General features: G+C 49.8%; 11 protein-coding genes across 11 annotated transcripts; 4 read left to right on the plus strand and 7 right to left on the minus strand.

Annotated features, from left to right (window-relative positions):
- Nucleotides 1–114: 114 nt before the first annotated feature.
- On the minus strand, nucleotides 115–1,461 carry L3040_001079 (uncharacterized protein; the record flags this gene model as incomplete). The annotated part of the gene is made up of 3 exons (XM_007295012.2): nucleotides 115–858; nucleotides 911–1,178; nucleotides 1,229–1,461. 3 exons carry the CDS (start codon nucleotides 1,459–1,461, stop codon nucleotides 115–117), a joined length of 1,245 nt encoding a protein of 414 aa, XP_007295074.2.
- A 1,705-nt stretch (nucleotides 1,462–3,166) lies between these two features.
- Nucleotides 3,167–3,583, minus strand: L3040_001080 (uncharacterized protein; the record flags this gene model as incomplete). Its single annotated transcript, XM_066155423.1, has 3 exons — nucleotides 3,167–3,208; nucleotides 3,258–3,343; nucleotides 3,418–3,583. The coding sequence occupies 3 exons, from the start codon at nucleotides 3,581–3,583 to the stop codon at nucleotides 3,167–3,169; spliced, it is 294 nt and encodes a 97-aa protein (XP_066013439.1).
- Nucleotides 3,584–5,272: 1,689 nt separating this feature from the next.
- On the minus strand, nucleotides 5,273–6,565 carry L3040_001081 (uncharacterized protein; the record flags this gene model as incomplete). Its single annotated transcript, XM_007295014.2, has 1 exon — nucleotides 5,273–6,565. The coding sequence occupies one exon, from the start codon at nucleotides 6,563–6,565 to the stop codon at nucleotides 5,273–5,275; it is 1,293 nt and encodes a 430-aa protein (XP_007295076.2).
- Nucleotides 6,566–8,488: 1,923 nt separating this feature from the next.
- L3040_001082 (uncharacterized protein) lies at nucleotides 8,489–10,733 on the plus strand (the record flags this gene model as incomplete). Its single annotated transcript, XM_066155424.1, has 3 exons — nucleotides 8,489–8,984; nucleotides 9,114–9,534; nucleotides 9,656–10,733. 3 exons carry the CDS (start codon nucleotides 8,489–8,491, stop codon nucleotides 10,731–10,733), a joined length of 1,995 nt encoding a protein of 664 aa, XP_066013440.1.
- A 1,222-nt stretch (nucleotides 10,734–11,955) lies between these two features.
- Nucleotides 11,956–12,919, minus strand: L3040_001083 (uncharacterized protein; the record flags this gene model as incomplete). Its single annotated transcript, XM_007293097.2, has 2 exons — nucleotides 11,956–12,581; nucleotides 12,655–12,919. 2 exons carry the CDS (start codon nucleotides 12,917–12,919, stop codon nucleotides 11,956–11,958), a joined length of 891 nt encoding a protein of 296 aa, XP_007293159.2.
- Nucleotides 12,920–13,434: 515 nt separating this feature from the next.
- On the plus strand, nucleotides 13,435–14,050 carry L3040_001084 (uncharacterized protein; the record flags this gene model as incomplete). Its single annotated transcript, XM_007293098.2, has 2 exons — nucleotides 13,435–13,681; nucleotides 13,797–14,050. 2 exons carry the CDS (start codon nucleotides 13,435–13,437, stop codon nucleotides 14,048–14,050), a joined length of 501 nt encoding a protein of 166 aa, XP_007293160.1.
- A 605-nt stretch (nucleotides 14,051–14,655) lies between these two features.
- L3040_001085 (uncharacterized protein) lies at nucleotides 14,656–15,870 on the minus strand (the record flags this gene model as incomplete). Its single annotated transcript, XM_007293099.2, has 3 exons — nucleotides 14,656–15,045; nucleotides 15,099–15,431; nucleotides 15,613–15,870. 3 exons carry the CDS (start codon nucleotides 15,868–15,870, stop codon nucleotides 14,656–14,658), a joined length of 981 nt encoding a protein of 326 aa, XP_007293161.1.
- Nucleotides 15,871–16,705: 835 nt separating this feature from the next.
- L3040_001086 (uncharacterized protein) lies at nucleotides 16,706–17,962 on the minus strand (the record flags this gene model as incomplete). The annotated part of the gene is made up of 3 exons (XM_007293100.2): nucleotides 16,706–17,551; nucleotides 17,643–17,648; nucleotides 17,786–17,962. The coding sequence occupies 3 exons, from the start codon at nucleotides 17,960–17,962 to the stop codon at nucleotides 16,706–16,708; spliced, it is 1,029 nt and encodes a 342-aa protein (XP_007293162.2).
- A 1,285-nt stretch (nucleotides 17,963–19,247) lies between these two features.
- On the plus strand, nucleotides 19,248–20,776 carry L3040_001087 (uncharacterized protein; the record flags this gene model as incomplete). The annotated part of the gene is made up of 4 exons (XM_066155425.1): nucleotides 19,248–19,538; nucleotides 19,589–20,279; nucleotides 20,328–20,650; nucleotides 20,705–20,776. 4 exons carry the CDS (start codon nucleotides 19,248–19,250, stop codon nucleotides 20,774–20,776), a joined length of 1,377 nt encoding a protein of 458 aa, XP_066013441.1.
- A 2,729-nt stretch (nucleotides 20,777–23,505) lies between these two features.
- Nucleotides 23,506–24,435, minus strand: L3040_001088 (uncharacterized protein; the record flags this gene model as incomplete). The annotated part of the gene is made up of 1 exon (XM_007293102.2): nucleotides 23,506–24,435. The coding sequence occupies one exon, from the start codon at nucleotides 24,433–24,435 to the stop codon at nucleotides 23,506–23,508; it is 930 nt and encodes a 309-aa protein (XP_007293164.2).
- Nucleotides 24,436–24,628: 193 nt separating this feature from the next.
- On the plus strand, nucleotides 24,629–24,988 carry L3040_001089 (uncharacterized protein; the record flags this gene model as incomplete). Its single annotated transcript, XM_007293103.1, has 1 exon — nucleotides 24,629–24,988. The coding sequence occupies one exon, from the start codon at nucleotides 24,629–24,631 to the stop codon at nucleotides 24,986–24,988; it is 360 nt and encodes a 119-aa protein (XP_007293165.1).
- Nucleotides 24,989–25,549: the final 561 nt, after the last annotated feature.

The following is a 25,549-nucleotide window of genomic DNA, read 5'->3' on the forward strand; positions in this document are numbered from 1 at the left end:
AACACATCACCCAGTTCAAAATGAATCGTGGGCAGGGGCTCTCGTGAAGCTTGCTCTTGTTCGGATGAAATACGATTATAATTCTTTGCACAATCAACGGAGGCCCCCCATGACTCACGCAATATGCCCTTCACGATCAACCAGCAGACCCTCTCTTCTCGCTTGCTTGATCGCCTTCCTCTTCGCAGTTCCAACACCCGCAACACCGTGCTCCTGGTTATTACCCAACCAAGGCTTCTTGCTATCCCCGAGAATGCTACCCGCCAAGAAGTACGTAATAAGCCCCAAAATGATAAGGACGAACGCAATTGGGTATAGGTAGTGAATGGAGTAATGAAAAACCTCGATGCCGATGATGACACCCCAGAAGTTTCCAGTGAGAAGCGAAATGTCGAAAAAGGCTGCCGAGGCCATTCGCAGAATGAGCGGGGCGAGCGTGTAGAATAGAGACAGGATGAAGGTATACCCAATAATATAGCCAGCAACGACGCCATCCCAGTGGGCGTGTTGGAAGGAGCTACGGTCGAAGATGGCGGCTGTGATTCCGTTTATAATGATCCCGAAGAGGCCAAGCATGCCGAGGACTTCGTACATGGGACGCTTGGAAACGAACCATTCCTCGAAGACGTTGGAAAGACCGTACAACGTCGCACCTGCGAGACCAAAGAGGTCACCCTTGAGCATGGTGGGGGGACTCCCACCGTTCGAACCAGTGATGTGGTCTGATGCGAGGAGAAGTCCCATACCACCACAGCAGACAAGAATACCAACGATCTGAGCCCACTTGTAGCGGACGTGGAGGACAAGGAAGGAGAGGATCACAACACAGACGATGGACCAGAAGTTGAGGAGTTGAGCCTGGGAAAATTATTAGCTAAACATTACTGGCATAGAATGGAGCTAGTTTTACCGAGAGAAGGTTGGTATATCTGTACGCCAGTACCGTGAAATAGTTACCCTCAACATCCATGAACGACAAGATGACGTATTTCCAGCCGTCGATCCACAGTAGCTTAAAGTACTTTTTGAATCCATATTTGTAGACCGTATAGGTAGTGTAGATGAAAGTGAGCAAAACGTAGTTGAACAGCGTTTGGAAAGCTGGGATGGAAGTTCCCCTGTTGACCAGCAGAGTCGAGAAGGTATTAGTTCCAGTGATACAGAGCGCAAGGGCTTGTCTGTAGCGATTATCAGCATTAGGATCAATCATCAGGACATTGGTTCATACCCAAGAGCCAATACGATCCAGAAGTCCCTCGTAGTAAAGTACGAGTACCATGCTTTCTTCTTCCCTTCAATCGCATCCAGTCCTTGGCCTAAAATCTCAGGCGCAATCTCATCGTCTCCAACACTTCTCTCCCCAACCACATCCAAGCTTCTGGTCTCATTCGTCTTGGGAGAACTCACGCCTGCTGGCCCAGTCTCACCTGTCTCTATTACTGTATGTTGTTTAGCCGCCATTGTGTCGCTATTATCTGCTTGGAATTTTTGATCCACATCTGCGGACTCGCCGTCCAAAGTATATACAAGAAGTGGCTGACGCTCGTGAGAAGCCGTAGTGTGAGAGCGCTTGTCGTAATCCTAGTGCCAGTAAATAGCTTATCGGAAGCGATGTCGTCACAAAGTCTTTCTTCCCAAGAACAGTAAGCGCAAAGACTCCAAGTCGCCTACTGGTGTCGTTATGATTGTCTAGTCGTCATTGACAGACTTTCAATAAGGGACAACAGACGGATCGTGTCAAGATAAGAGAAAAGACGAGGCGCAAAGGTGGAGGGGATTATATGTTTTTTGCTAACCCTCGGTTCGTGGTTAGCGCCGGCCAAAAAAAAAGTCGCCTAAAAGCTAATGATCACCATGTGCCGCTCCGAAAAGTTTTTTCTGCATTGTGTAAGCATATTTACTCTTGGCTTAAAACCTTCCACCTTCTCGTAGTTGTGAGCTTCCAGTTGAGTTTTTCTTCTTGTGCACTTTTGGTAAGATAAAATCGAAATGGAAGGGAGCTCAGAGAATTGTTATTATTGTTTTGCCGAGTCGGGTTCGCTGGCCCGTCCACCGCCTATTGTCTCTTCTGCCAAGGCTCTGGGCTTACCATAACGTAGGCACTCTTCCAGCCTTCTTAAAGTCGAAATCTGGCTGCCATTAAAGACATCTTTCCTCTTCTGTAGTGCTTACTGGTACTAGGATCAGGAGGAGATTCTGCAGATTGAATGAAGCTTGGTATATTCTATCAAGGAAGCTCGTCAGGATCTATGAACATGTACCTAAGAGCTCCAGTGCGCCAAGGGCGCTACTAGGCGAGGTCACATGAGATGTAGCTTGGGTGGAACCTTAGGCATGCCTGTTCCGCACAACACCTTCCAATCTCTATCGCACGATGCCATCTATTCCAAGATGCCTTCGTCTTTCTTCCAAGCATGGTTTTGATTTAAACAAGTGTATTTCATCCGTCATTCTCGGATCAGATCAATGAAGCTCGCGTTTTGTCCGAAGACGATATGGAGGCGTACAACTAACTGTATTCTCAACGATTGCAGAAAAAGGGTGACGTGCAGAATTTGGGGTAGGTAGCATCCTCGATGCCTGTGTGATTGCTGAAGGATTCGAGGCTGGCATATTTGAGTAAGGCGATTTTCAAGCTGAGTGATGGGTGTAATAAGAGGTTAAGCCTTTTGAGGGAATCGCAGGAGGTGATGGCTTAGACGACGCGACATCTGGTGTGAGTGCTGGAGTGGGCTGGAAAGTCTGGTAATCGAGGATACGGGTGCCAGGATATAATCCAGCGCTATTACACACGAGTACGGTGAGAGTCTATTGATGTAGGTGGCTGATTACCTACAGCGGAATTAGTTGGCTGAAGGAGTATCTGTGTAAGTCTCTTGGACAGCAGATGCGAGAGAGGCAAGATAGAAATCGATGGGAGGCAGATGGCCAGCACTCCGTATTTGATCGAAGAACTAGCGAGATAATAATAAGGGCTTGAGAGATATGACGCTATATACGGTTTAATTACCACACGAAGAGGTAGAGGTCACATATATGAGTTTCAGATGACAGAATCCATACAAGATAAATTGTCTTAGGACGGCAATAATACATGGGCAATGCGCTTAATGTACAGCAATAGCAAGACCACATGAATGCCAGAGAAACTGAAGTGCCAAATCGTTTAGAAGCCAGTAGGCTCGCTGCAGAGAATTCCTTGGTCCAGCTGTGAAGTGTGAGTAAGGTACCCTAGCTCCGGGGCGAGGAAAGCTCACAATTGGGAGAATGCAGCACCTATCAATCTTGCCTACGCCAGCGCAGAGGTCGTTGAAATCGGTGACGTTGGCTGGAGTACCAGGAGCTAGAGGGGCGTGGTTAGTGTAGCCCTATTCTGCCAAGTACAGGATTGTGGATGTGAGGGAAAGGAGAATTTACGAGTGATACAGTCGAGGTCTGCAACACCGAGGACGTCGACGTCGCAGCAAACCGGCGTGCCAGTAGAGCAGAGGGCCACTTGACGTTCATTGAGCATAGCTGGGAATGCGAGAGAGCTGGTAAGAAGGCTACTGAGAGCGAGGATGGGGCTGAATGAGGCTCTCATGTTGGCGGCTGTGGAGAGTATTTGAAGTGTGTTTGATGTAGAAGGCTTTTGCTTGATATCTAGTGAGGATGAGGATAAAGTGAATTTTGAGGGGCATCCGAGCTCTTTATATAGATCTCCATCGCTCTCTTGTTTCTTCGGTCTTGTATCTCTCGATCTGATCATTATAGACTGCAGCCTCGATTTTGTCGGTTCAGAGCCACCTCGCCCACTTGTTCAGGGGGGGAATTTCCTGAAAATTCGTCATATTTCTGGGAATAGGAAGCGAAAATGAATAACTTGACAAGCCCTGCTATCGATCACCGAAAAAGCCCTTGGCGTCCGGATCAATTCGTTCTTCATTCGTCACGCGAAGAGAAACACCCGGCTGGATGTCACTGGAAAAAACCGTCTCCCAAAACCAGATTGTGTCTGCATGATCGATCGTCACCGAAGTTCCACCAGAGATTCAGTACTCCACTATTCTGGGTAAAGAAACTATTTGTTTGGAAGAGATCAGCATCATGCACAATATCGCTTAGGGAAGCCCCTGAATTAAGCGACCAAACTATGCAGGAGCCACGACATGGGCCACCTGAATCGCCTCTCAGCGGTTCTAGGAAACCATACAAACATGCAGACTGGATGGACCGCTACATGTTGGTCGTCTGGAAGCTTGCTCAATACTCCAGAGTCTCCTTTCTATGAACCCATTTTTGAAGTGAGACGATAGGGCAAGCTTTGTTTAAAGCTTTCTCCTGAAGAGGTGTTGCAGACCGCTGGGAGTTCCAAGTTACGAGAACTTCAAGGCAGAACCTATATTCAACCCACAAAATTGCGAGGAACAGCTCTGCAAGCATTGAGGAAAGCATCTCAACCCAGGGATACAGAAAATACTTGCTCGTTATAAACGAGCGGTAATGATCATCCTTCAGCTCATGGATTCTTCGAGTCTCCAGAAGCATTGCTGTTCTATTCTCAGGCTCGGATATTGGTAGCGCCACGAAGAGCAACAACCAAACCTTGAGCCAAGAGGTAGACCAATATCAAGATGCTTGTTCAAGGGAACCAATCTTTGACGTTGCCTCCTCATCTCTTCACCCGTCTCATATTTGCATGCGTGGCGAATTTCCCGTGGCCACGTTCATCGGCTCGCTTCGACAAGGGCCAACGTCGAGAAGATAAACCTGCCATCGAGCCGTTCCAATAAGCCGTGTAGCGAGTCGGAGGTCTCAGCTGGGTATACACCAGGATGTCTAATAACCATGATCGAATTTCTGAGGTATGACAGCCAAATTATATGGCCGTCATGTTTTCAAATTGGAATCAACTTTTTTCTGGGCAGACGAGATGTTGTGTGTAGCCACGTGACCTTGGATGCCTATGCCTTATATTCCCATAGTGTTGATTTTATCTCTTTGGCTGACTTACCGGTACTCAGTCAGTCAGCACTTAGCCCATGTCGTCAGGCATATTTACCATTCTACTCCCAACCAATTCTTGTTCCACAAATGTGTATCGATTTCAGTATTAAAATCATATCAAGATAAATGCTACTTGCTAACAATATACTTCTGCTATACCCAAGGAAGAACGCCAGTACCCCCGATAAAGCAACAGACAGCAAATGACATTCGGAGCCCTTCCCTATCCCCCCACCTCTCGACTTCATCACCACAGACATGTACCACCCGTCCTATATTGTGTAGCCTAAATGTGCTTGCACGGCACAAATCTTTGGATCCCGAACTGACGATCCAAGAATTCGAACTGCCGTTGATTCATGATGCTCAGCGACCCAATCTTGGCCTGCAGCCCGCCGTTTGCTGGCGCTTCTCCAACCCACAGCTGCTTGTCGGCTTCGTCAAGATGCCCCAAGTTCTCCATGATACGCTCCGCGTTCAATCTGGGCTCAAAGTAGATGGCCTGCTCTGCACCGGTCACCAGAACCGGGCACCGGACCTTGTCCAGATATTCGGCGCCCTCCGGAGACTGCAAGGTCATAGTCTGCATAAACCGCATCATCTCAGCGGGGCTCTGTACACCGTAACACCATTCGTTCTGCGCAAATTCCCATGCGAGCTGGAAGTTGAACTTGCTCATGAATCTGCTGACCGAATTGAAGAGGTTATCGCTTATGGTTCCGTTGAGCCATCCGTTGATAAAGAAACCCGGCATGCGACTCTTGACGATGTCGAACATATTGTAGAAGCCGTCGCATGAGATGCACGCTTTAATTCTTGAGTCCGAGGCAGCACGAAGAGCGAAGTATCCTCCCATGCTCGCTCCCAGGACTGCGATGCGGTCCAGGTCAAGTTGGAGCCTTTCGTTCTCTGGCTCAAGAACGTTGAATATGTAGTCGAGGACCTTTCCCGTCACATATTCCCAGTCTGGCCGAAGCGTCGTTCTATCGCGTCGAATCGAAAGCCCTTGACCCGGGCCATCGAATGACAGGACTGCGTATCCGCGCGGAATCGCCCCTGCAGCACCATAAAAGTACAATTCTTCGCCTGTCGAGTCCAGTCCCCCAGTCTGCAAGATGAGTGGTACGCGTCCAGGAACTCGGCTTTCAGCTGTTGGCATGTATAGTCGTGCCGGAAGCTCGAGACCTTTGTCGTACGGGATGTTGAATGACAGAACTTCCGAATCGAGGAGAGCTACACCTCGGTCGTGTGCATATGCACTCTTCTGTATAGACGCAAGAAGACGGAGATCATGGGGGTTGAGATGCAGGAAGAACTCGCTGGATCGATAGTAGTTGGATGCACGCAGGAATGCCCATCGTCCTGCCACCTTGTCCCCAGAAGCAAGTGCCTCCTCACCAAGCTTCGACGCCTCATCGCCCCATGCGTTCCACGTCTCGTACCAAAGCTCTGGGTCGTCGTCCTTCAGTTTTGAACGAGCATCGAGGCACTCTCCAATTTCAGCACCTTGGAAAGGTGCCGATCCAAGAACGCGGAGGAATTCGAAGTCGAAGAATCCCGATTTGAAGAATTTGAACATGTTGCTGGTTTGGGGCTTGGAGCTCTTGGGTATTCTTGCGATGGAGGAATGTTGCACTATGGACACAGCTAACCATTTTAACGATCTTCTTGAGCAGACATTGTGCCAGAAGCGCTGACTTAAGAGTCTGTCAGCCGTTTCGGCGTCGGCCAATGACTTCGGGTGTATCGCATGGATCGGTGAGTTTTCGATTCAAGGAGCTGAGTAAGGTGAGACTTCGGCCCGCAAGTCTTCCTCCCCCCAAAGAAATTGAATTTTGTACGATATTTTGAATCGTTGATCAAGATGCCGAGTTGGAAGCTTCGCCACTCTCAGCGTCGCTATATCTCTCCGAAACGCGCCGACGGGCCTGGCTGGGTAGATCACGCCTGAGAAGTTACCGATTATCTTATTACTTACTTGATGCAAATATTTTGATATTGGGTTCTCTCGTCTCGAACATCTTTCTTCAATCGCGAGCGCTTTCCTTGCACGTGCTGCCTGTCTCGCTTACGGCAGAACACCAATGCGAAAACAAAACAGCAAAAACCAAGAATGGCAGTTACCGAATCGAACAGGCGAAAAAATCTCGGGCCAATTTCGAATGCCTAGATGTTACGTCGAGTGTGGTATGGTCTGAAGCATTTGGGTCACAGTCGATCCAACACGAGTTTGTTCTGAAGTAAGGCATCGCTCCTTATTCCTGCTGGTTGGCCGATATCACAAGAGATTATTTTTATTTTGTACAAATTCCCCAGAAATAGTTTCGGCGCAGCTCGCGAAGACCGATCGGGTGAACTTAAGAATCTAGGTTGACGTGCCGTTGCTGAGATAGATGCGAACATCACTCTTGTTGCCGTCCGCTTAGTCTACGATAGTGCACTAGAAGCAAACTACCATTTCGAGCTTCGGTCTCGTAACTACTGCAACCCCGAACTCAAAACGGTGAGAGCCGTTTGCAGAGACCATGCTTCTTCTGGAAGTTGCTAGTGAATTGCCCATCTGGCTCATTCTTTCCCTCTGAGTCGTTGTATGTCTTTCCTGCATCTATTTTGCGGAAGGGAAGTAAAGAGAAAGTGACACCGGAAAGCGGGTCACATTCCACGTAATAAGTGTATCCATGACTTTCACTTAAGGCAGACACATCTGACTAATCAGTCTTGTAGATTTCGGCCTTTTCATATGTCAACACTCGTCCGTCGTCTCCTGAAGACAAGCAACAGATAGCTCCCGGTTTCAGGCTGTTCACTACGAACAGCAACCAAGCAACCTCAAAAGCCTAGACAATATTCAAGGATCGATCTTTGTCTCCCTATACGTGTGATTTTCTTGGCGCGTAGTATCGCTCGGAATACGCCTTTGCTTTTGAGGACTTGCCTATCCGTGTGGCTCGCGTGGCTGTTTTGAGGGAATTTAAATTGACTTTTATAGTAAATTTGAGAGCTTTCAAAACAGTAAGAAATATATGAATTTGAACAATCACATATATTTTCTGGGCCCGAAGAATCTAGGCCACACGATCCAAGCTCCATTTGAAATCTAGACTTCGTGACACCTTAACTTCCCCAGTTCCCTTAGCCTAGTTAGCAGGCAAGACCACTGGGCAAGACAAGATGTATAGCTCGCTTTTCCTTTACTATGACTAGTTGTAAGTTGCTATACAGTAGTAAATACATTCCTTTACTCCAACAATAACAAGGGCTCGTTTGATCTGTCATGATCCACTCAAGCTACACCTTGCGACATGCCTCCAGGCACCACCCATGCACCCATGCAGCCTCTCGGTAGCCAGCCTTGGTGATACCTCAGCAAAGCACAGCAAACGGTAGCACCTGAATATATTTCCGGCATCCTCCCGGGAATATCAAGCAGTTGAAAAAAAATCCCCGGGCAACATCGTCGTCGCACACGCCGAGACCGGGATCCGTCTAAATTTGAGCAAAAATGACGACGACGGTGAGCGCCCTTGGGCCTTCCATCTACGAAGTCCTCGGCCATTTCAAACCAAACATCGCGTTTCTGAAAGCTTTCTTCTCGACATGGCTGAAGCTCGACTTGACGACCCTCGCTGCCGCGCTCACCATCTTCAATACCATCTCAGGCGCCGCAGGCATCGTTAAGGCCTTAGCGATGAAGACCTATTGGTACTTTACGAAGTTCTCCACCGCTTCGATCTCCATCGCTCCTAGCGATAAGCTGAACCGAGAGATCTTGAACTGGATCGGGTCACAGGTTCTCACCCGCCAGGGAACCCGAATTCTGACTGCACGAACGGAAACGATCGAGAGCAACCCTTACTATTTTAGGAGGGCACCGACGGAGAGAAATGATTTGATTCAGGAGAAACGAGTATCGGTTCAGTACCTACCAACCTTCGGAACGACCTGGTTCGTATTTGAGCGCAGGATCTTCCTGGTGAAGCGTATCTCTCCCCGTAATAGTAAGTGAAAAGGCCGAACCCAATATCTCGATCATCCTGCAGTACTTGGCAACATTTCATATGACTCTGGCCTTCTTTCCGCTGTCCAAATTGTTCGATTAGTAACCAGCTCTCCGTGCCTTGAATCAGGTGCCGGATCAGTGCCTGATGAGTATGCCGCTGCTCCAAGCGGCAAAGAACCACTTGTTGTGATGGTCCTGGGAAGCGATGTGGCTCCGATCAAGCGCTTTCTCGACCACTGCCGTGAGTTTGCCGACAAGCAACGGGAGGCATACATCACCGTGCACGCTTCAAAGTCGGAATATCATGGCGAAGCTTGGGATACTACCATCCTGAGACCCATTCGGCCGATCGAGACGGTCCATTTTGACGAGACCACCAAGTCCGAACTTGTCGCAGATATTGAGAGCTACCTGGACCCTGTCACCCGCAGATTCTATAATACTAGGGGGATACCTTATAGGAGAGGTTACTTGTTCCATGGTACTCCTGGGACAGGGAAGACTTCGCTTTCCCTTGCCCTCTCCGCTAAATTCGGTCTTGATCTATAGTAAGTGGCAGGGGAAAGGGAGCAGCACCCATTTCCTTCTTATAACTGCATCAATATACCTGGACACATTTTTTATACTCTCTACTGGATAGGCGGTTGCTAACTCATCGTGCCCCCGCAGTCTGCTGCATATCCCCAGTATTCGTGAGGACATGGAGCTAGAAAGATTGTTCACTGCGTTGCCTCCTCGCTGCATCGTGTTACTTGAGGACATTGACGCCGTGGGAATGAGACGCCAGCCCGTCATGGGTATGAAGAAAGAGAAAGGTAAGAAAGAGGAAGATGGCGGTGAGAAAGAAGATTCGGAAGACGATTCGGAAGATGATTCGGAAGATGAGACTGAAGATGAAGACAAGGTGGCACTTCGCTGTCGCTGTACCTTGTCCGGCCTCCTGAACGTCCTGGATGGAGTAACATCTCAAGAAGGACGAATCGTAATCATGACCTCCAACCACGCGAAGAAGCTTGACAAAGCACTCGTACGACCTGGCCGCATTGACCGGATGATCCTCCTAGACAAAATCTCCCCTCGCAGCGCAGAACTGATGTTCCTCCGGATTTATACTCCGGACGCAAGTGCCGCCCCTCTCAACTCTCCGCTACTCGAAGACGGTGTCTTGGAGAAATTGTCTCTGGAGTTCAAAAGTCATATTCCGGACAACATGTTCACCCCTGCGCAGCTGCAGGGGTTTCTGCTGAACCATCGCAGCTCTGCCTCGGCGGCGGCGAGGTACATCAAGGACTGGGTAAGAGAAGAGAAGGACAAGACGGATGAGGCGAGGCAGAGATCCAGGCAGATTGCGCAGTGGAAGAAGAAGAATAAGAAGGAGAGAGCTTTGAAGGCGTTCACGAACAGTGTGGGAGGACCACCTGGTGGAATGGAGGCGCGAGCAGCGGCGATCATACGAGCAAGTGAATTGGAGAGAGAGAAGCGGATTGAAGAAAAGGAGATGAATAAAGCCATCAAGAATGGCGAGCTTGTTCTCGATGGGAAGGGAACCGGGCCGGTGGACAAATCGGAAGAAGCTTCCGGGCCAGAAGTAGCTGTCAGCGCTGTTGAACAGCCAGCGAAGCAGATGTCGTCAACGAAGCTGAGTGGTAATGAGGGCGTTGGGACTAAAGAAGATGTGAAGGTGGAAGTGCGGGAGGAGACTGGATCAACGAGTCCCAAGGCAGAGGTAAGTGGCGAGTTGGCCTGATTCTTCGAATCTCGAATCTGTCCGAGAAGTGGTATACATACGAGGCTAGGACAAACAGACCGTGATGCACAGCCGAACCCGACATCTCACTCGCCGGATTTACGAAAGTGTTTCATCGATATCCGCGGTATCCACCATCATCCTGTGAGAGTTGGGACATCCAGAATTCCTGCGTCGATATTCTTGCCTCAATATTCTAGAAAGCACCGATACTCAATTCGACCGCACATCTCAAACTCCAAGAAGCTAGCCTTTCGAAAGTACCTAAAAGTCTCGCAAGAAAACCCCCAACTGCTCTCTACTTCCAGCTCTAGGCTTCATAAATCTCTGGACGAGGCCAGCAGCGTCCTCAGAGACCCTCTTCCTTTAATCCGTCCGCCCCGTCCATAGGCTCGCCAAAGCTCTTACCGAGAGTAAACAACAACCAAATCCTTTCCTCATTATTTCCAATCATAAAACTTTCAACACGTACCTAGTACCTACCTACCATGACCCCTCGCAAAAAGCACTCAAGGCTGGATAACTTTAGATTCTAGAAAAAAGATTGCTATTGTAAATATATACATCTTATCAAGCTCTTGGCATTCAGCAGGCCCCCAAAGAAAATCGACCAATGTACAGTAGTACCTACCTCCGCGTTGTATGTAACTCCTTAGCTTAGCACGTCGCCGTACCCCATGGGAGGTCCCAGGGCGGCAGGCTTCGCCTGCTACCCGCCCGACGTTAATAAATACAACAACAACAACAACTACCTACCTCCGCTATTCAATCAATCGAACGAGCCCGCTACACGCGCGCCCCGCTCGAACACCTCCTCCGCGATTGAGCTACCAGTCTAGAGCGTCTTGTACTATTTGGAGAATGAACTAGCAGCAAGCATCAAGATCCAGAGCATGTCGTCTCGCTTAGAAGCCAGTTCGCTAAAGCCCCTTTCATCTCGCTTCCTGCTTGCGGCCTGGCGTACCCGCACCTTAAAGAAACCAATACTCCGTACAGAACGTCTAAGAGAATCGCAAGCTTCAACTAGCAAAGGTCAGAAATGGATATATAAAATGGAAAATCGATTGAGAAATGGTTTATGATCCGTCATACTTTTATTGAGTTCTCCTCTTTTCTCTTATACCAAATGTTCTTTCTTCTTGATATTGCCCGCAATAAAAAGTTACCATATACCCTCCGTATTCATCCTGGAGTTGAGGCTAGTCTTATGGTACCTAGCTACCTACGTACCCTTTTGAATAGCAATCATAACCTGAGGCTTCATCCCCTTCTCACCAAGTACGCCCGCCTTCTTCAAAGTATCCACCGTCTTCTGAATAACACCGACGTCGACCCCCTTCGTCTTCTTCGTAAACTTCACAGTCTTCAACCACTCCCTCGCGTCCTCCTCGCTGTAGTCAAGCGCCGTACTGATATACTTTACGCTCTCCTCCTGATTCTTCTCGAAATACTCAACTCCCTGATCCAGTTTCTCGAACAGTGCTTCGAGCCGCGCATCACTTTGCTCGATAGATGTCGAAGCGACGATCTTCCAGCTGGACCACGGCGTATAGATTTCTCCTACCCTCTTGATCTCCCCATTGTCGTAGTACTTCTTCGAAGTGAAGTGTTCCCACATGAAGAAATCTACGGTAGAGTCGTTGACGCCATTACGCAGTTTCTCGAACGTCTGCAGGGGCGTGAACTCGAACGGGGTAGGCGCCGAAGGGGAAAGCCAGCCCTGCTGATCTGCGAGTACGAAGCTCATCACGTAAGATCCGCTGCCGATGCGCGAGACTCCTACTTTGCCGTCCTTGAGGTCTGCGACCGAGGAGATGGTGCGTTTGGAGCCTGTTGAGATTGCCCAGCCTGTATCCCCATGGAAAATCAGCTCTGGTGTCCAGAACGCAAGCTCAATGTCGCAGACAAGATGGGGATGTACATAAAGGCGTCTCAACATAGGTTCCTACTATCCTGTATCCTCCGTCGCCCTCTACATCCTCCTTCCCCAAGCCGGCAACCCATCCCTCTGTAAGTCCAATGCCTACATCGATTTCTCCACTCCTTAGGGATGTGATCATGTGGCCAGTGCCAGACGGGAAGGGCATGAGCTCTGCGTCTAAGCCGAAATGTTTCTGTGCATAGTGGAGAGGTGTTGAGAAATGCTCGGGGACGAAGCCGATACGGAGGGGTTTGGAAGCTGCCATATTGACGTGGTGATGTTCTCCACGACACGGGCGATGTATTTCTGTATATATATTCGGCAGTCGGAGGCCTAGAGAATTAGAGAATGGGAGGTAGAAGAGCCTTGCAGATCAAAGCGTTACCTCGCCTGCGGAAGGTAAGTAGGTGATAGAATCAAGGGTTCAGAAGATGTAGATTCTAGTAGGAGAGAGCTGAGAGATCTATGCTGTGAAAGTAGCCCAGAGGCCAATCTTGGTGTAGGAGTAGAAGTAAACCCAATATTGCGCAGTAAGTCTCTAAGAAACTGATATATTTCGAGGGGTCATGATCATGAGAGGGGAAGGTGCGGGGAGGGTGTGGCATCAGCCGAGGCCAGGGGTTGACCGATCAAATTGCCCGTCATCCTCCTTTGTCATATTAACAACCATTCACAACGTTGTTACAACACAACGAAACAACCGTATCCACTCAATCCAACAGCCTCCTCCTCCCTTCTTGGACCGAAGAAGAAAAATCGAAATCGAAATCACAATCGACCATGGCGTCGTCAACCGCCCAACGCCGTCTCCTCCAGGAGTACCGCGCCCTGACCAACAACCCCCCCGAAGGCATCACTGCCGGCCCCGTCTCCGAAGACGACCTGCTCTTCTGGGAAGCACTGATCCAAGGACCAGAGGGCACCCCCTTCGAAGGCGGCGTCTTTCCCGCCGAGCTGAAGTTCCCAAGCGACTATCCGCTGGCACCGCCGAGCATGCGCTTCCTGGGAGAGGTGTGGCATCCGAATGGTGGGTCGCGTATCCTATCCCATTTCCCTGGTCGCACGATTGCCAGTTCAAAAGAAATACGACGATACAGGGACGAGTATAGGTGCTTGTACCAGTGTGCTAATGGAAAAGGCAGTCTACCCCAGCGGCCTCGTTTGCATCAGCATCCTTCACCCACCCGGAGACGACCCCAACCACTACGAGCACGCCTCCGAGCGCTGGTCACCCATCCAGAGCGTCGAGAAGATCCTGATCTCCGTCATGAGCATGCTCGCTGAGCCGAACGATGAGAGTCCCGCCAATGTCGAAGCGGCGAAGATGTGGAGGGAGCAGAGACCGGAGTACGAAAAGCGAGTTAGGGATGGCTGCAGACGAATGCTGGGGCTCTGAGGGAAGCTGGGAAGGAGAGAAACTATGGAGTGTATACGAACGGAGAACATGGACAACGCAGAACTGGATCAAAGAATATGGGAGACGAGGCGTTACTTGCATATATGGAGCGTTGGCGTCTTGAGGTTATGACGGTTAAGAACACGTTGCGTTGAAGTTAGATATTGGCCATGAACATCGTTCAATGGCATACTCCTTGTCGAATTAAGTAGCATATTGCGAGGATGTGAGGATGTTTCCGTGCTGCGTGCTAGATATACATGGCTGGGTGTACATGCTCACTTGAAGTGCTACGAAACTACGGCTACCCCTCAGCCATGCCGCAACTCAGTAGGGGGGCACTGAATCAAGTTGGTTTGACAAAAGTTGGCAGCGCAATTCGGGAAACACAAGAATTAAGCGAGGGAAATCTATCTACTTTATTGACATCAAGATGCCTTCATAATGTTCAGTAAAAAATTCGTAGTCGGAGGAAACCCAAGTAGGATTCCCATGATTCATACAAGTCCTGTCTTCCCATCTCATGTTCGTGATTCTGAACCTCGCACGCCTTGCTACATTTACTTCCTTATCATCTCTCAAATTCTAGAAATCAGACCTTCGAGTCAGTTCTGAGCAACGATGACCTGTTGGCCACCCTCCCACGTCTCTCCCTGCTCCAGCTTCTGCCATCCCTTAACAGCACCGGCCTCTACACAGATCATCTCCTTGTAACCCTCGTTTGGCGAAAAGTCCGCGAGTTTGGCCGCATCTTCCTCCCACGGGTTCCAAACTACGACCTCGTTTAGGTTGTCTCGTACAAGGGTGTACTTCTTCTTTCCTCCCTCGGAAATGACTACTGCTGAAGTTGGGCCTCCAGCGGGAGTGTACACTCTGTCGATCTTCGAGGAGACGGAAATCGCTGAACCGTCTGACGTGTAAGGCTCTGCGCGAGGAGCGACTTTGTCACTGTACGGCGAGGATTCGAGGCCTGCTACCGAGACGGCTGAGATGTCCTGTTCACTAATTAGCCTCCACTTGTTTCTAAATACAGGGATATTTTGCATACCTTGACTCTGAAGTAGGTATGCATCAGAGTCTGGAACTCCCATGCTGTCTCTCCCTCGTTTCTCACTACCAGGCTGGTGTTCAGACCCTCTCTGCTCAGCGTGACACTGTAGATCAGTCCGAATGCATACGGCCATGCTTTCTTGCTTTCTTCGCTCAAGTTGCTGGGGCTGAGACCAAAGTCGAGCTTTACGCTGTCATCCCCTGCGGAAGAGGAAGGGAGGGAGGAGGATTCGGAGGTGCTTTTGCCTAAGAATTCCCAGCGAGAGGTTCGTGCAAAGCCGTGCTGGGGGAGCTTGGAGGTTTCGGCGTGATCGGGGGCTGTTCCGAAGACCTAGGAGAGGGATATCAGTATGTCTTCTTCGACGTAATAGATTTCCTCTCAGTTCCCGAGTCGGACGCCATCTTCCAAACAGCACCTCTAAGCCTGGAAGATATGGACCCTTTCGCCCAATAGAACCTCGCCCTCACGACTAACACCGCTCGTTCTTCCACCCATGAGTAAAACAACATACCGGGAAAACCAACGGCACACCACCCCTCACAGCCTTGGACCCATCCAGCTTGGCCACCTCACTCAACCACAGTCTCTCCTGGCCATCCCCGTCCTTCCAGCTGATGATCGTCGCTCCATACAGCAGCACCTCGACGCTCTCCCCTGTCGGCAGCACCGCTGAAACACGAGAATGTTCGTGCGTGATGTTCACCTGGGCTTGAGGAGGGAGACCTGGTGTTGTGGAGAGGGCAGTGGGTTTCTTTGAGCGGTCGACCATCTTGAAGACGATTTCTTGGAGTGAAGTTTGGCTGGTGTCGGTGAAAAGAAGAGAGATTCCTAACGTAGATATGCAGGTAGTAGACGAGAGAAAGACCCTTGGGCTTGATGGAGGTAGGGTTTTGGATAACTGCAATGTGGAATTGAACGGATGAGAACGGAATGTTGGGGGGAGGGAGAGAAGCAGAATGAAAACAGTAGATGATGTTGGAGCTCCTCCTTGTGCACTAGCAGCGGGGTCGCCTAGGGACCGAGGGGTCTCGTCTGTTCATGAGCGCTGCATTTGGCATCTGGCCGGCGGTGCAGAAGGTCTGAAACGTAGAGAATGAGCTGAATAATTACTTCAAATACCAAATACTGCTTCGATCCATCTGATCATGATAGATCGCTTTATTAAAATATGGTCTATCGTTTCCGAGACAATCGATCATGCACGATATTCCTAAGCTGTGGCGCGATTCAACAGATTCGGCCGAGCAAGTAATTATTGTTGAGAGAGGCGTTCAAAAGTACAGCTAGCTTCATATTGAAGCAATGATATTTGCCTTCAGTGAGCTCGTGGCTATTCAAAGTCAACGTTTCGAAACTATTCTATTGATGACTTGCAGATTCCCACACCAATGCCATTTGAACTGATCCCAGGACATCTAACGTCCGCAGATTCCCAGCCTGAGGAGATGCTTGCACACAGGGCTTCTACTCAACCGGCCCGTGCTGCTGCGATGACGTTGGAATGGAAGCAGCCTTTCCAGAACCCTCTGTCTGTCAACTCCTAAGAATATCACGCTCAAATAGTCATTCAATCGTCAAGATATAGCCTACCATCTCCGTCCGGTTCACAAGCTGCCCCTCCTTGGGTAAGAGACGCCTTCGACAGCAGCATTATCCACAAACCAGCTGCATCGCTCGCCAGCCCCCTTGTTGACCAACGCACAAGGCAGTCCGAGATCGCCCTCAAAGATCTGCTTCATAATTTCCTTCTTCCCCCCTCCCGTAGCCACAAATGCGATCTTAACCCCATGTGTGACAACTGGCAAGCTGAGCGTGATCCTCTGAGGAGGGGGCTTCGGCGAGTCCTCAATAGGCGCAACCCACGCGTCGGTCTCTCTCAAAAGCGCATGCCCAGGGAACAAGCTGCAGGTATGTCCATCCGGGCCGCATCCCAGCAGCAGCAAGTCAAAGATAGGCAGCTTGACGCTATCCCGCTGCGCAAAGCTCTTGACAAGTGTCTGCTCGTACGTATCGGCTAGCTCCTGCACATCGTCCAGATGCGCGACGTCAATTGGGTGGACAGTAGGCTTGCCCATCTCGGCGGGGATCTTGTCCAGGAGTTCTGACTTGAGCAGCGCGTAGTTGGAATCGGCGTGGTCGAGGGGTACGGCGCGCTCATCTGCGAAAAATATTTCCCATTTATCGAATTTTACCCTATCGTCTGGGGAGCTGGGCTCCGAGAGAAGGGCCTGCGCGAGAGTCTTGGGAAGGGAGCCGCCGGAGACAGCGACCTTGAAGGAATCATGGCGTTGAATGCCTGCGTTTTGGCATTGGATCACGTAGGCACGGAGGGTCGTCGCCAGAGCGTCAATGTTGGGAAAAGCGAAAAGGTTGGGTTGACGTGCCATTTTTGATTTGCAATTGTGGCTGGAGTGGGAGCTTTTTTTTTTTTTTTTTTTGCTTTTTGTCTCCTGGGCAAAAGTCAGTCTTGTCTGCAGTTTGAAAATGAGCCACTTCTGAGCGCCAGTGGCCATTCCAGCAACAGAACGATGTGGTACATACCGGTACCTACGAACGCGATTGAGTGAGATTTGAGCACGACACTTGCTTGAAGGTTACTTCTGGGGTCTCGAGGAATAGGTAGAGGGATTGTGCAGCGTGAGTCGAAATCAAAGGAAGTACCGAGCAATTGTGGTGGGTCCTACAATGACGTTGAAAGTGGGACGAAACGATAAGAGAAGTGGATTAAAAGATCCGTCACAGGGGGATGAGCAGTTGACCCCACCAGTTGGGCCGATATCATCCCAGTAGCTACTCGCTAACGAAGACTTACGGAGCTCCTCATCAACAACGTTAAGCTCCATATTTCTTTTCGGTCCCATGTCCTATAATAGTGGCTTCGTAAAGCGAAATTTGTCAACAAACTAGACGCGAATTGAAGCGGACTCGGCGGACTCGGTCGCCAGAGAGGTCGTCGTGTTCGATGATATGGCGTCGACGAAGAGACAGGGAGACGGGAAGACAGGATGAGGGTGGGTGCTGATCAGACAGGAATTTTCTGGCTTCAAGACCCTCAGTTATAAAGAGCAGACCAGGAGTGTTATGAAGCAGCCTCTAAGGCTTGTTGGAGAGCCGGCAGCCCGGAGAAAAAAAAGAGGCGGTCTTGTTATGGTGGAGGTGGTCGTTCGCCCCTTTGATATCGAGGTTTTGGGATATTAGAAGCCAAGGGGAAACGAATCTACGCCGAAGAAAACACTGGGTCCGAGTGAGTGAGTTCCAATAGAAAAACAAAGAATATGATGACGATCAATGTCAACTTTGCATATTATACTTCCAGAGAAAGCCAACTATTTTCAATACCCTGTCTGTCTGCATTCATTGGTGCCAATCAAAATTTTATACTCATCGCATGTTAGCAGTAACATTTGATGTCAACGCAGCTCTCTCTGACATTGCTTGAATTGCGTGAATATTACAAGTCTCGGTCTACTTTTGTTGCGTGTCGCGAATTCTGATTTCCTAGTCCCTAATCCAGCCTGCCTACCCAGTTTGAACATCGGGATTTGGGCGTTAGCGAGACGGACTGGCTGACAAGACGCCTTCAAGTACGGTATACTTCGCTTCAGCTTACCTACATTCTAGCGTGTTTGGATAGCGGTTCAGAGCTTGCCTGAATACTTGTGAAGTCTTATAGTTGATTGCACTTGAAGTCTTATTCTGCAGCTCTACTAGAATTCTCATGTCAACATCGGCTCTACTCAGAAACAGATCTGCAGTGTTCTTGAACCCTTTAATAGGGAGCCGGCACACATGAAAATTTCCGCACAGCTGGAGGTGAGTGATGTGAGTGATATATTCGTGCGTCATACGTCGCTCACTACGGCACAACGTTGAGCCGCTCGTCCTGTACGCAATTTCGGCGTGTCTTAACTACGTACCGAGCTTTCCTTGATTTGCCGCCACTCCGCTCTGATATGTCGACATCATCACTTTGGACGTTCGTACACTAATACTAGTCAATAAATTGATGCCAAGTCGACTTGCACGTACCCGTCAGAGTCTCAATCCTTAAGGCCTTAAGGAAAGACATTGTATCTCTCTAGGAATAGCTGCATTGCTAATTTTTCTTGGCTTCTGTTGATATCGAAGCCTTGCTGATCCCGCAGCATGGCCGGCAAGAGAGGGATCGGAACTCGCCATGGTCGAGATGCCGAAACTAAGAAGGGAGAGTCTCATGATTTGCGAAAAGATCTAGAAGCTGGAGGGGGAAACGGATATGACCGTTCGAACAGGAATGGAACCCGAAACAGGCCATCGAAGGCGAAGGACCCAATCTACCGGTTTCGAGACAACGCAAATCTAGATGTCGATGACCAAAGACGGGTAGAGTTCAAAAAAAAGCTACTAGCAGCCATCGATCAGGACAAGCTGGAGAACTTCCGGAAATCAGAAGAAGAGGTAGTCTAAATATCAGATACCCTCAATGAACATAGACTGAAAGCACGTAGATCGAGAAATTCAAGAGCAAGGGTGTTCGCACCTTTTACACGACCCAGAATGACCGCCTAGACGACTGGCTGGAAGTTGATGCTATCGTGAAGGCTGTTTCGGACGACATTTTGGAGTCTTTTGACCCTCGTGATGATAACGGTGATGGCGTCGCTGAAAGTGGCGGCGGGCTGCAAGACACTGGGGGTGCAATCGAGCCTTTCCTTCCTGAAGACGAGCGAGAGAAACGCAGAGCTGCTGCAAAGAAGGCAACGTGGGCTATCAACATTAACGTCGTTGCAAACATTGTTTTGCTCATCGCCAAGAGCGTTGCAGCTCTCTCCTCGAGTTCCCTTTCTCTCATCGCAAGTCTTGTAGACTCGGCTCTTGATTTGCTGTGTACCGGAATAGTATTTACGACAAGCAAGCTGGTCCAATGGAAGATTGGACGCCTGAAGCGAAAATTCCCCGTTGGCAGAAGAAGGCTCGAACCGCTTGGAATTCTTGTTTTCAGTATTCTGATGATCATTTCTTTTCTGAAAATCCTGGAGGAGTCTATCAATAAGCTCAGAGCGCCCGGGCCGCACAAAGCTAGTCCTCTGCCTCCAGTTGCGATAGCCGCTCAGGTAGCGACGATTGTGGTGAAGGGAATCATTGGTATCGGATGCTCACGCATCAAGACATCGACGCAAGTGCAGGCTTTGTGGCAAGGTATGACCCCCTGCTCCTCCTCCTGTTTCCAATACTAATGATACCTAGACTGCAAAACTGATGTTGTCTTCAACACCCTCTCTCTGATATTTCCAACTCTCGGCTATGCCACGAACACCTGGTGGCTCGATCCTGCCGGTGCCGGTCTCCTGTCACTCTACATTATCTACGACTGGGCTTCTACGTGTTTCGAAAATGTCAGCCGTCTCACAGGTGCCGCAGTTGAGGATCGCGTCATGGAGAAACTCACGTTCCTCGCCTGGCGCTTCAGTCCTTTGGTACAAGGCTACAAGAGTATGATAGCCTACCATGCTGGCGATGGGATCTGGGTCGAGATTGACATCTTGCTTGACGAGAAGACGAGTTTGGAGGTATGCCATGATGTTGCCGAGACATTGCAATATTGTGCTGAAGCCATGCCTGAGGTGGATCGGGCTTTTGTCAGTTGTGACTACACCAGTCAGGGGCCGACTGGACATGTTGACGATGGCCAATAATAAGGCTTTTGTATGTATGGATATGTATGGATATGTATGATCACATGAGTATCAGTCCCTGCCCATTTAATTTATTACAGACGTCGAGCCTAATGAAAATCTAACCACAGCATCTTCCGACACGTGTGAAGCCACTCAAGTGATTAATAACACGGAGTTCACAGAAGAATCGCAGGAGGACCTGTGATCCTGCGGCCTGCGGATGACCCTAGCAAGAAACGACCCCGCTCTCGCTTAAATGGAGAGAAAAGGGGTTTATTTACTCCCGCTTAGCAATTCACTCTCTTCCGTGTTGCTTGGTAGAGGCGAGCTCTCGAAAATTTGACAGAGAGCCCTGCTACTCATTCGCTGGGGACATATGCTTCTCGATAGCCAACAAAGCTTTGTGATTGTCCCGGCAGATCCTGTCCCGGCAGATCCAGATAATGGTACGATCTAAGTTATACAAACGTCCCGCCGCAGCTGCTTCGGTTGTGTATCCCTTCGAATCCAATATCCTAATATCTATCCCAACATCCGTCGCATCCTGCATCCCTACGTGCGTCCAGTTTCCATGTCATCTTGCTTTCTATCCCAAGGATATATAGTTCGTCCATCTTCCCAGCTGGCTGTTGCCCTTATAAGCGAGCCCTCTACAAGGGAATCGCTCGGTCTGAAAAGAATCAGCAAGTAAGTAGGAGGCAGTCATTCATGAGAGTTGTGGTTATAGTTAGGTGGATCCTTTCGGTTAATTTGATGTATATCAAGCGCTTGGATGTTTAAACATATCTGTTTCGAAAAAATCGTCTCGGGATTTTTGAAAATGATTCTTGGAAGGAAAGAGACATGTATTGTGAAAAAGATGTTGGTATCGTAAAGATAGATCCTTGCGACTCGTCGAAGGACGTTAGTCACAATCGATCCGCCGCTCAACGAACCGGAAACCACTTATCACGCCTTCCATTGTCTTTATAGTAATGGAATTCCATTAGCTCAGATCTTGAACGTGAGTGTGGATTGATATCGGTAACACAGTGGTAGGAGACAATTGTCATGATTGATTATTCGTTTTTCCTGTCGCTGACGCTCTACAGCCAAGGAAGGCCCTTCTGCCAACGCGCTTGGGGTAGATAAACAGAGAACTGTAGCATGTCAAGGGATCCTTCAATCCGGTGCCTTCACAAAAAGCTGACGCGGCGTTTCCAGAGACCTTCACAGCCACAGGGTATCTTCCCGTATAGTAATACTCAAAATCGGGGTTGCCTCATCGAAGGAGGGGATCCATATCTTGATAAGCACTGCGAAGTATTCAGGCTGAGATCACTCACCGGGGTTTTGCCATCTGCTAGCAGCAAGAGCCTTGCTCATAATTGTACACAAGATCGCGTCTTTTTCGACACGAGCCTGCTCGCTCCTTCACAGCTCGAAGCGATCAGGACAGCAACTGATGCTCCTTAAGAGTCCTGATCCACGCCCACGTATGCGTCTCCAAACTGGAAGGTATCCCAGACTTTCTGTGATACTCTCAAACCTCTTGCGCCATGCGATACATGTGAACGCATGCTGCACATCTTGCCTGTGATCGTTTCGAATTCTCGCAGGCCGCTCTTCTTTGCCGAGTAAAAGGCAGTTTGAAACGCACGAAAGCCATCTCGGTCTTGCTCCCGAGCGTACCGCAGCATTTCTCGCGGATTAAATACGGGTCGTTCTGGGGGAGTAGCCACGGTCCGAAGTCGAGACGAGGTGAGTTGAGATCTGTTGCCGCAAGTCTGAGGCGGATGGCCTGACTGGTGATTTACATATGTTCTGGTAGAAGGTATTGTCGATTCGATGGGATTGTTCTGCAAAGAGAGGTAGCTTGTGATTAAGGAATCAGGCAATGTTGAAAGATTGTGAAGATCCGAGTGTGTTGGGCTGGGGATAAACAGCGCTGTTTGGGGAAAGACCTGACTTGGTACTTATAGAGAATCAGCGCTGAGTTTCTCGCAGACGAACCTCGTTCGAGCCTGGTTGATTCAGCGCTGGGTAGTGTAGGTGCCAGAGGCTCATTTGTGTAAGAAGCGGTGATGATATCCCATGTGGTGGGAGGCTCTTTCTTTTATAGTCTAACAGTCAGTACCATATTTTAATGTTTAATCAGCAGTTACTAGTCCAGCCGGAGAGCTCTCTCAACCCAGCTGCAACACTATTATTATATGATTATATTAGTATGGTCTTATCTCAAGTATACATGCTCATGACCCAAGCAAGTAGACACGCTAAGCGAGCTCTGAGCTCAAACTCGAACTTCAATGCCTTATTATTTCTTAGCAACGCCGCAGCGGATCACGCACACTGGCAGTGTTGCTTATTGATAGTTCAAAAATTCACGCGACAGATTTATACGAGTAGAGTAGGGTTCATTTTGCCATGGCAGTATCTATAGGCTTGACCTTTCAACCGAGTTCGCCGCCGGCGACAGCCGCCTCCTTGGTCTAGAATTCCTGGTTGGCTCTTACGATTATCTTCAAGACCTGAATAGCATTGGGTGGGTTTCCATACTGGGCGCTAGGTCTTTCGAAGTGAAGCAGATCGGTCCTGATTGCTTACTAACAGAAGCATTTTCGTCGAGAGGGCCTGATCCTAGGGCCTCATTCTCAAGCGAATTTCAGGCTTGTCAATTGGAAGCGGCAAGCGCTTGAGGTTTCCGGGCGCAGATGAGCAAAACGCCCGCCACTTCAGCTTGACTTCATCCGCAGCCTCCGGCAACCTCACTGCATTCCCAACTCCTCGAATGATACGATCTTGCTCGGCGAAGATAGCTTGACCTTAGGCTTCATCTCCAGGCCTGCAGCTTTCAGCATAGCAAAGCGAACAGCATTAATACCTGGCCGTTCCTTCCCATTCATCCACCTGGTAGAGCTGCACGATATGATCTCCCCAATCGCCAGCACGCTGTCTTCCTCCTCTAGATCCGGCTGGACTATGTCCTTGACCCTTCTCATCATCTGATCCAACCTTAGCAACCCCTCCTCCATTGCCTTCCCCCCGGGATTCTTCGTCCCCCACTTCATAAGCTTATCCGCCTTCGACAGAATAACCTGGTACGGGACTTTCTGACTCTTGAACATCGCCAAAGTTCGGATATCCGTCTCCTTGATCCCATGGTCGGCGTCCACCAGCAAGAACGCCCTCTTCAGCTCCTTCCTCTTCTCCAAGTACTTCATGATCTGAACCCCCCACTCCGCTCGGCCCCCATGTCCGTAACCAGGCATATCCAGCACGACCAGTGGCCAGCCCCGATCCTCTCCGCCGACCGCAAACGCGTTCATCAATTTCGTCCTCCCCGGATTCGAACTGGTGAACGCGATGTGCTTGTTCAGGAGAGCGTTCAGGAGAGACGATTTTCCAACGTTCGACCGACCCACGAAGCAAACTTCGGGACTGCTGCCGTAGTCCATGGTCTTGAATTTCTCAGCCGACCAGAGGAATTTCGGGGGCCTTCTGTGGAAGAAGTCTTTGGCGTGCGCGAGCTGTTCTTCGTTTGGGGGGAGGGTGTCCCAGTGGTAGGAGAGCCCGGCTCGGAGGTCTGACGAAGTGAATGGTTTCGAAGGGACATTTCCGACTATCGCAGCTTCGACAATGCTTTGCGGTACGTTGGTACGGGATAGAGGCCGTGCGATTTTGGATATTCGAGGCATCTTGGTAAAGAGCGCTATGGATCTTTACATGGAGATCTTGGTGTTCAGTAGCTCCAGAAATTATTCATGTACATAGAGGTCGGAGCTTGGACGCGCCGACGCGCAGCCGAGGAGCTTTCTAATCTTTTTTTTTAACCAACGCAAGTCCAACTACAGTATCACACTACTACCATCTGACGACCTCAACTTCACAATGTCGAACCCAGTCAAGCTGCGCTCCCTCTACCGCTCTTTCCTGCGCGAACTGCCATCCAGACCATTGGCCGAGAAACCATCGCCGCTCAAGACCCGCATCCGCAACACGATCGCCTCCGAGTCCAGGATACCAATGGAGCAAGCGGAGCAGTACCTCCAGTATTTTAAGGCGCAGAGGATGTACGCGACGCTGCTGGAGAGGTACAACCCGGGTATGAACATGGACGACGAGACGAGGATCAAGGCGACGGCGAGGAGGGTGGGGATGGAGATGCCGGAGGAGTTCTCGTATGGAGGGGACGGGACGGATGGGACTGGTGGTGCTGGTGGTGTTGGTGGTAGTGCGAAGGGTCAATGAGAGCGATCCAAGTCATGAGCGGCGTGCAGAGGATATCCAGGGAGTGGAGATGGATGGTGGGCAATGGACTGTTGACGACGACGACGACGAAGCCTCAATCGCCCAATAGCCCCCTCTCCCCCTCCTTCTTGCGAACGCAGATTGTCGGAGCATCGTCACATCTCTTCTCGATTACCATATCCCGCAAAGCAGAGCATGCCTTGGGAATACGAGATCACAGCCTGCTCGTGGCTCTAGCAGACCTTCGGCATCAGGAACTGTACTTGTAAGACTGTACGAGCGATACGCACGAGGACGAACTCCCTGTATCATAGCCCAGGCAGCGAAGCTAGTCTCACAATCCAGGCTGCTTCTTGCCATGTCACAGTGTGATGCGTCTTTTCTCTTGCAAAATTATGGCCTCACAAGCAAGCCCTGGCGAAAACTATTGGCTTTGGATGCCTGTCATATGCTCAAGTGCACGATTTCGCAGTACACTCGGATAAGGTCTCGGAAGACCGGTGGTGTCGTCCAGCGCCGAAATATCCTAGCAGTCCAAGAACTCGCGGACATGGCTCAACT

This window comes from Drepanopeziza brunnea (assembly GCF_022702325.1).
Source record: "Drepanopeziza brunnea f. sp. 'multigermtubi' strain 214-2 chromosome Unknown ctg1, whole genome shotgun sequence".
In the NCBI taxonomy this organism is placed as follows: domain Eukaryota; kingdom Fungi; phylum Ascomycota; class Leotiomycetes; order Helotiales; family Drepanopezizaceae; genus Drepanopeziza; species Drepanopeziza brunnea.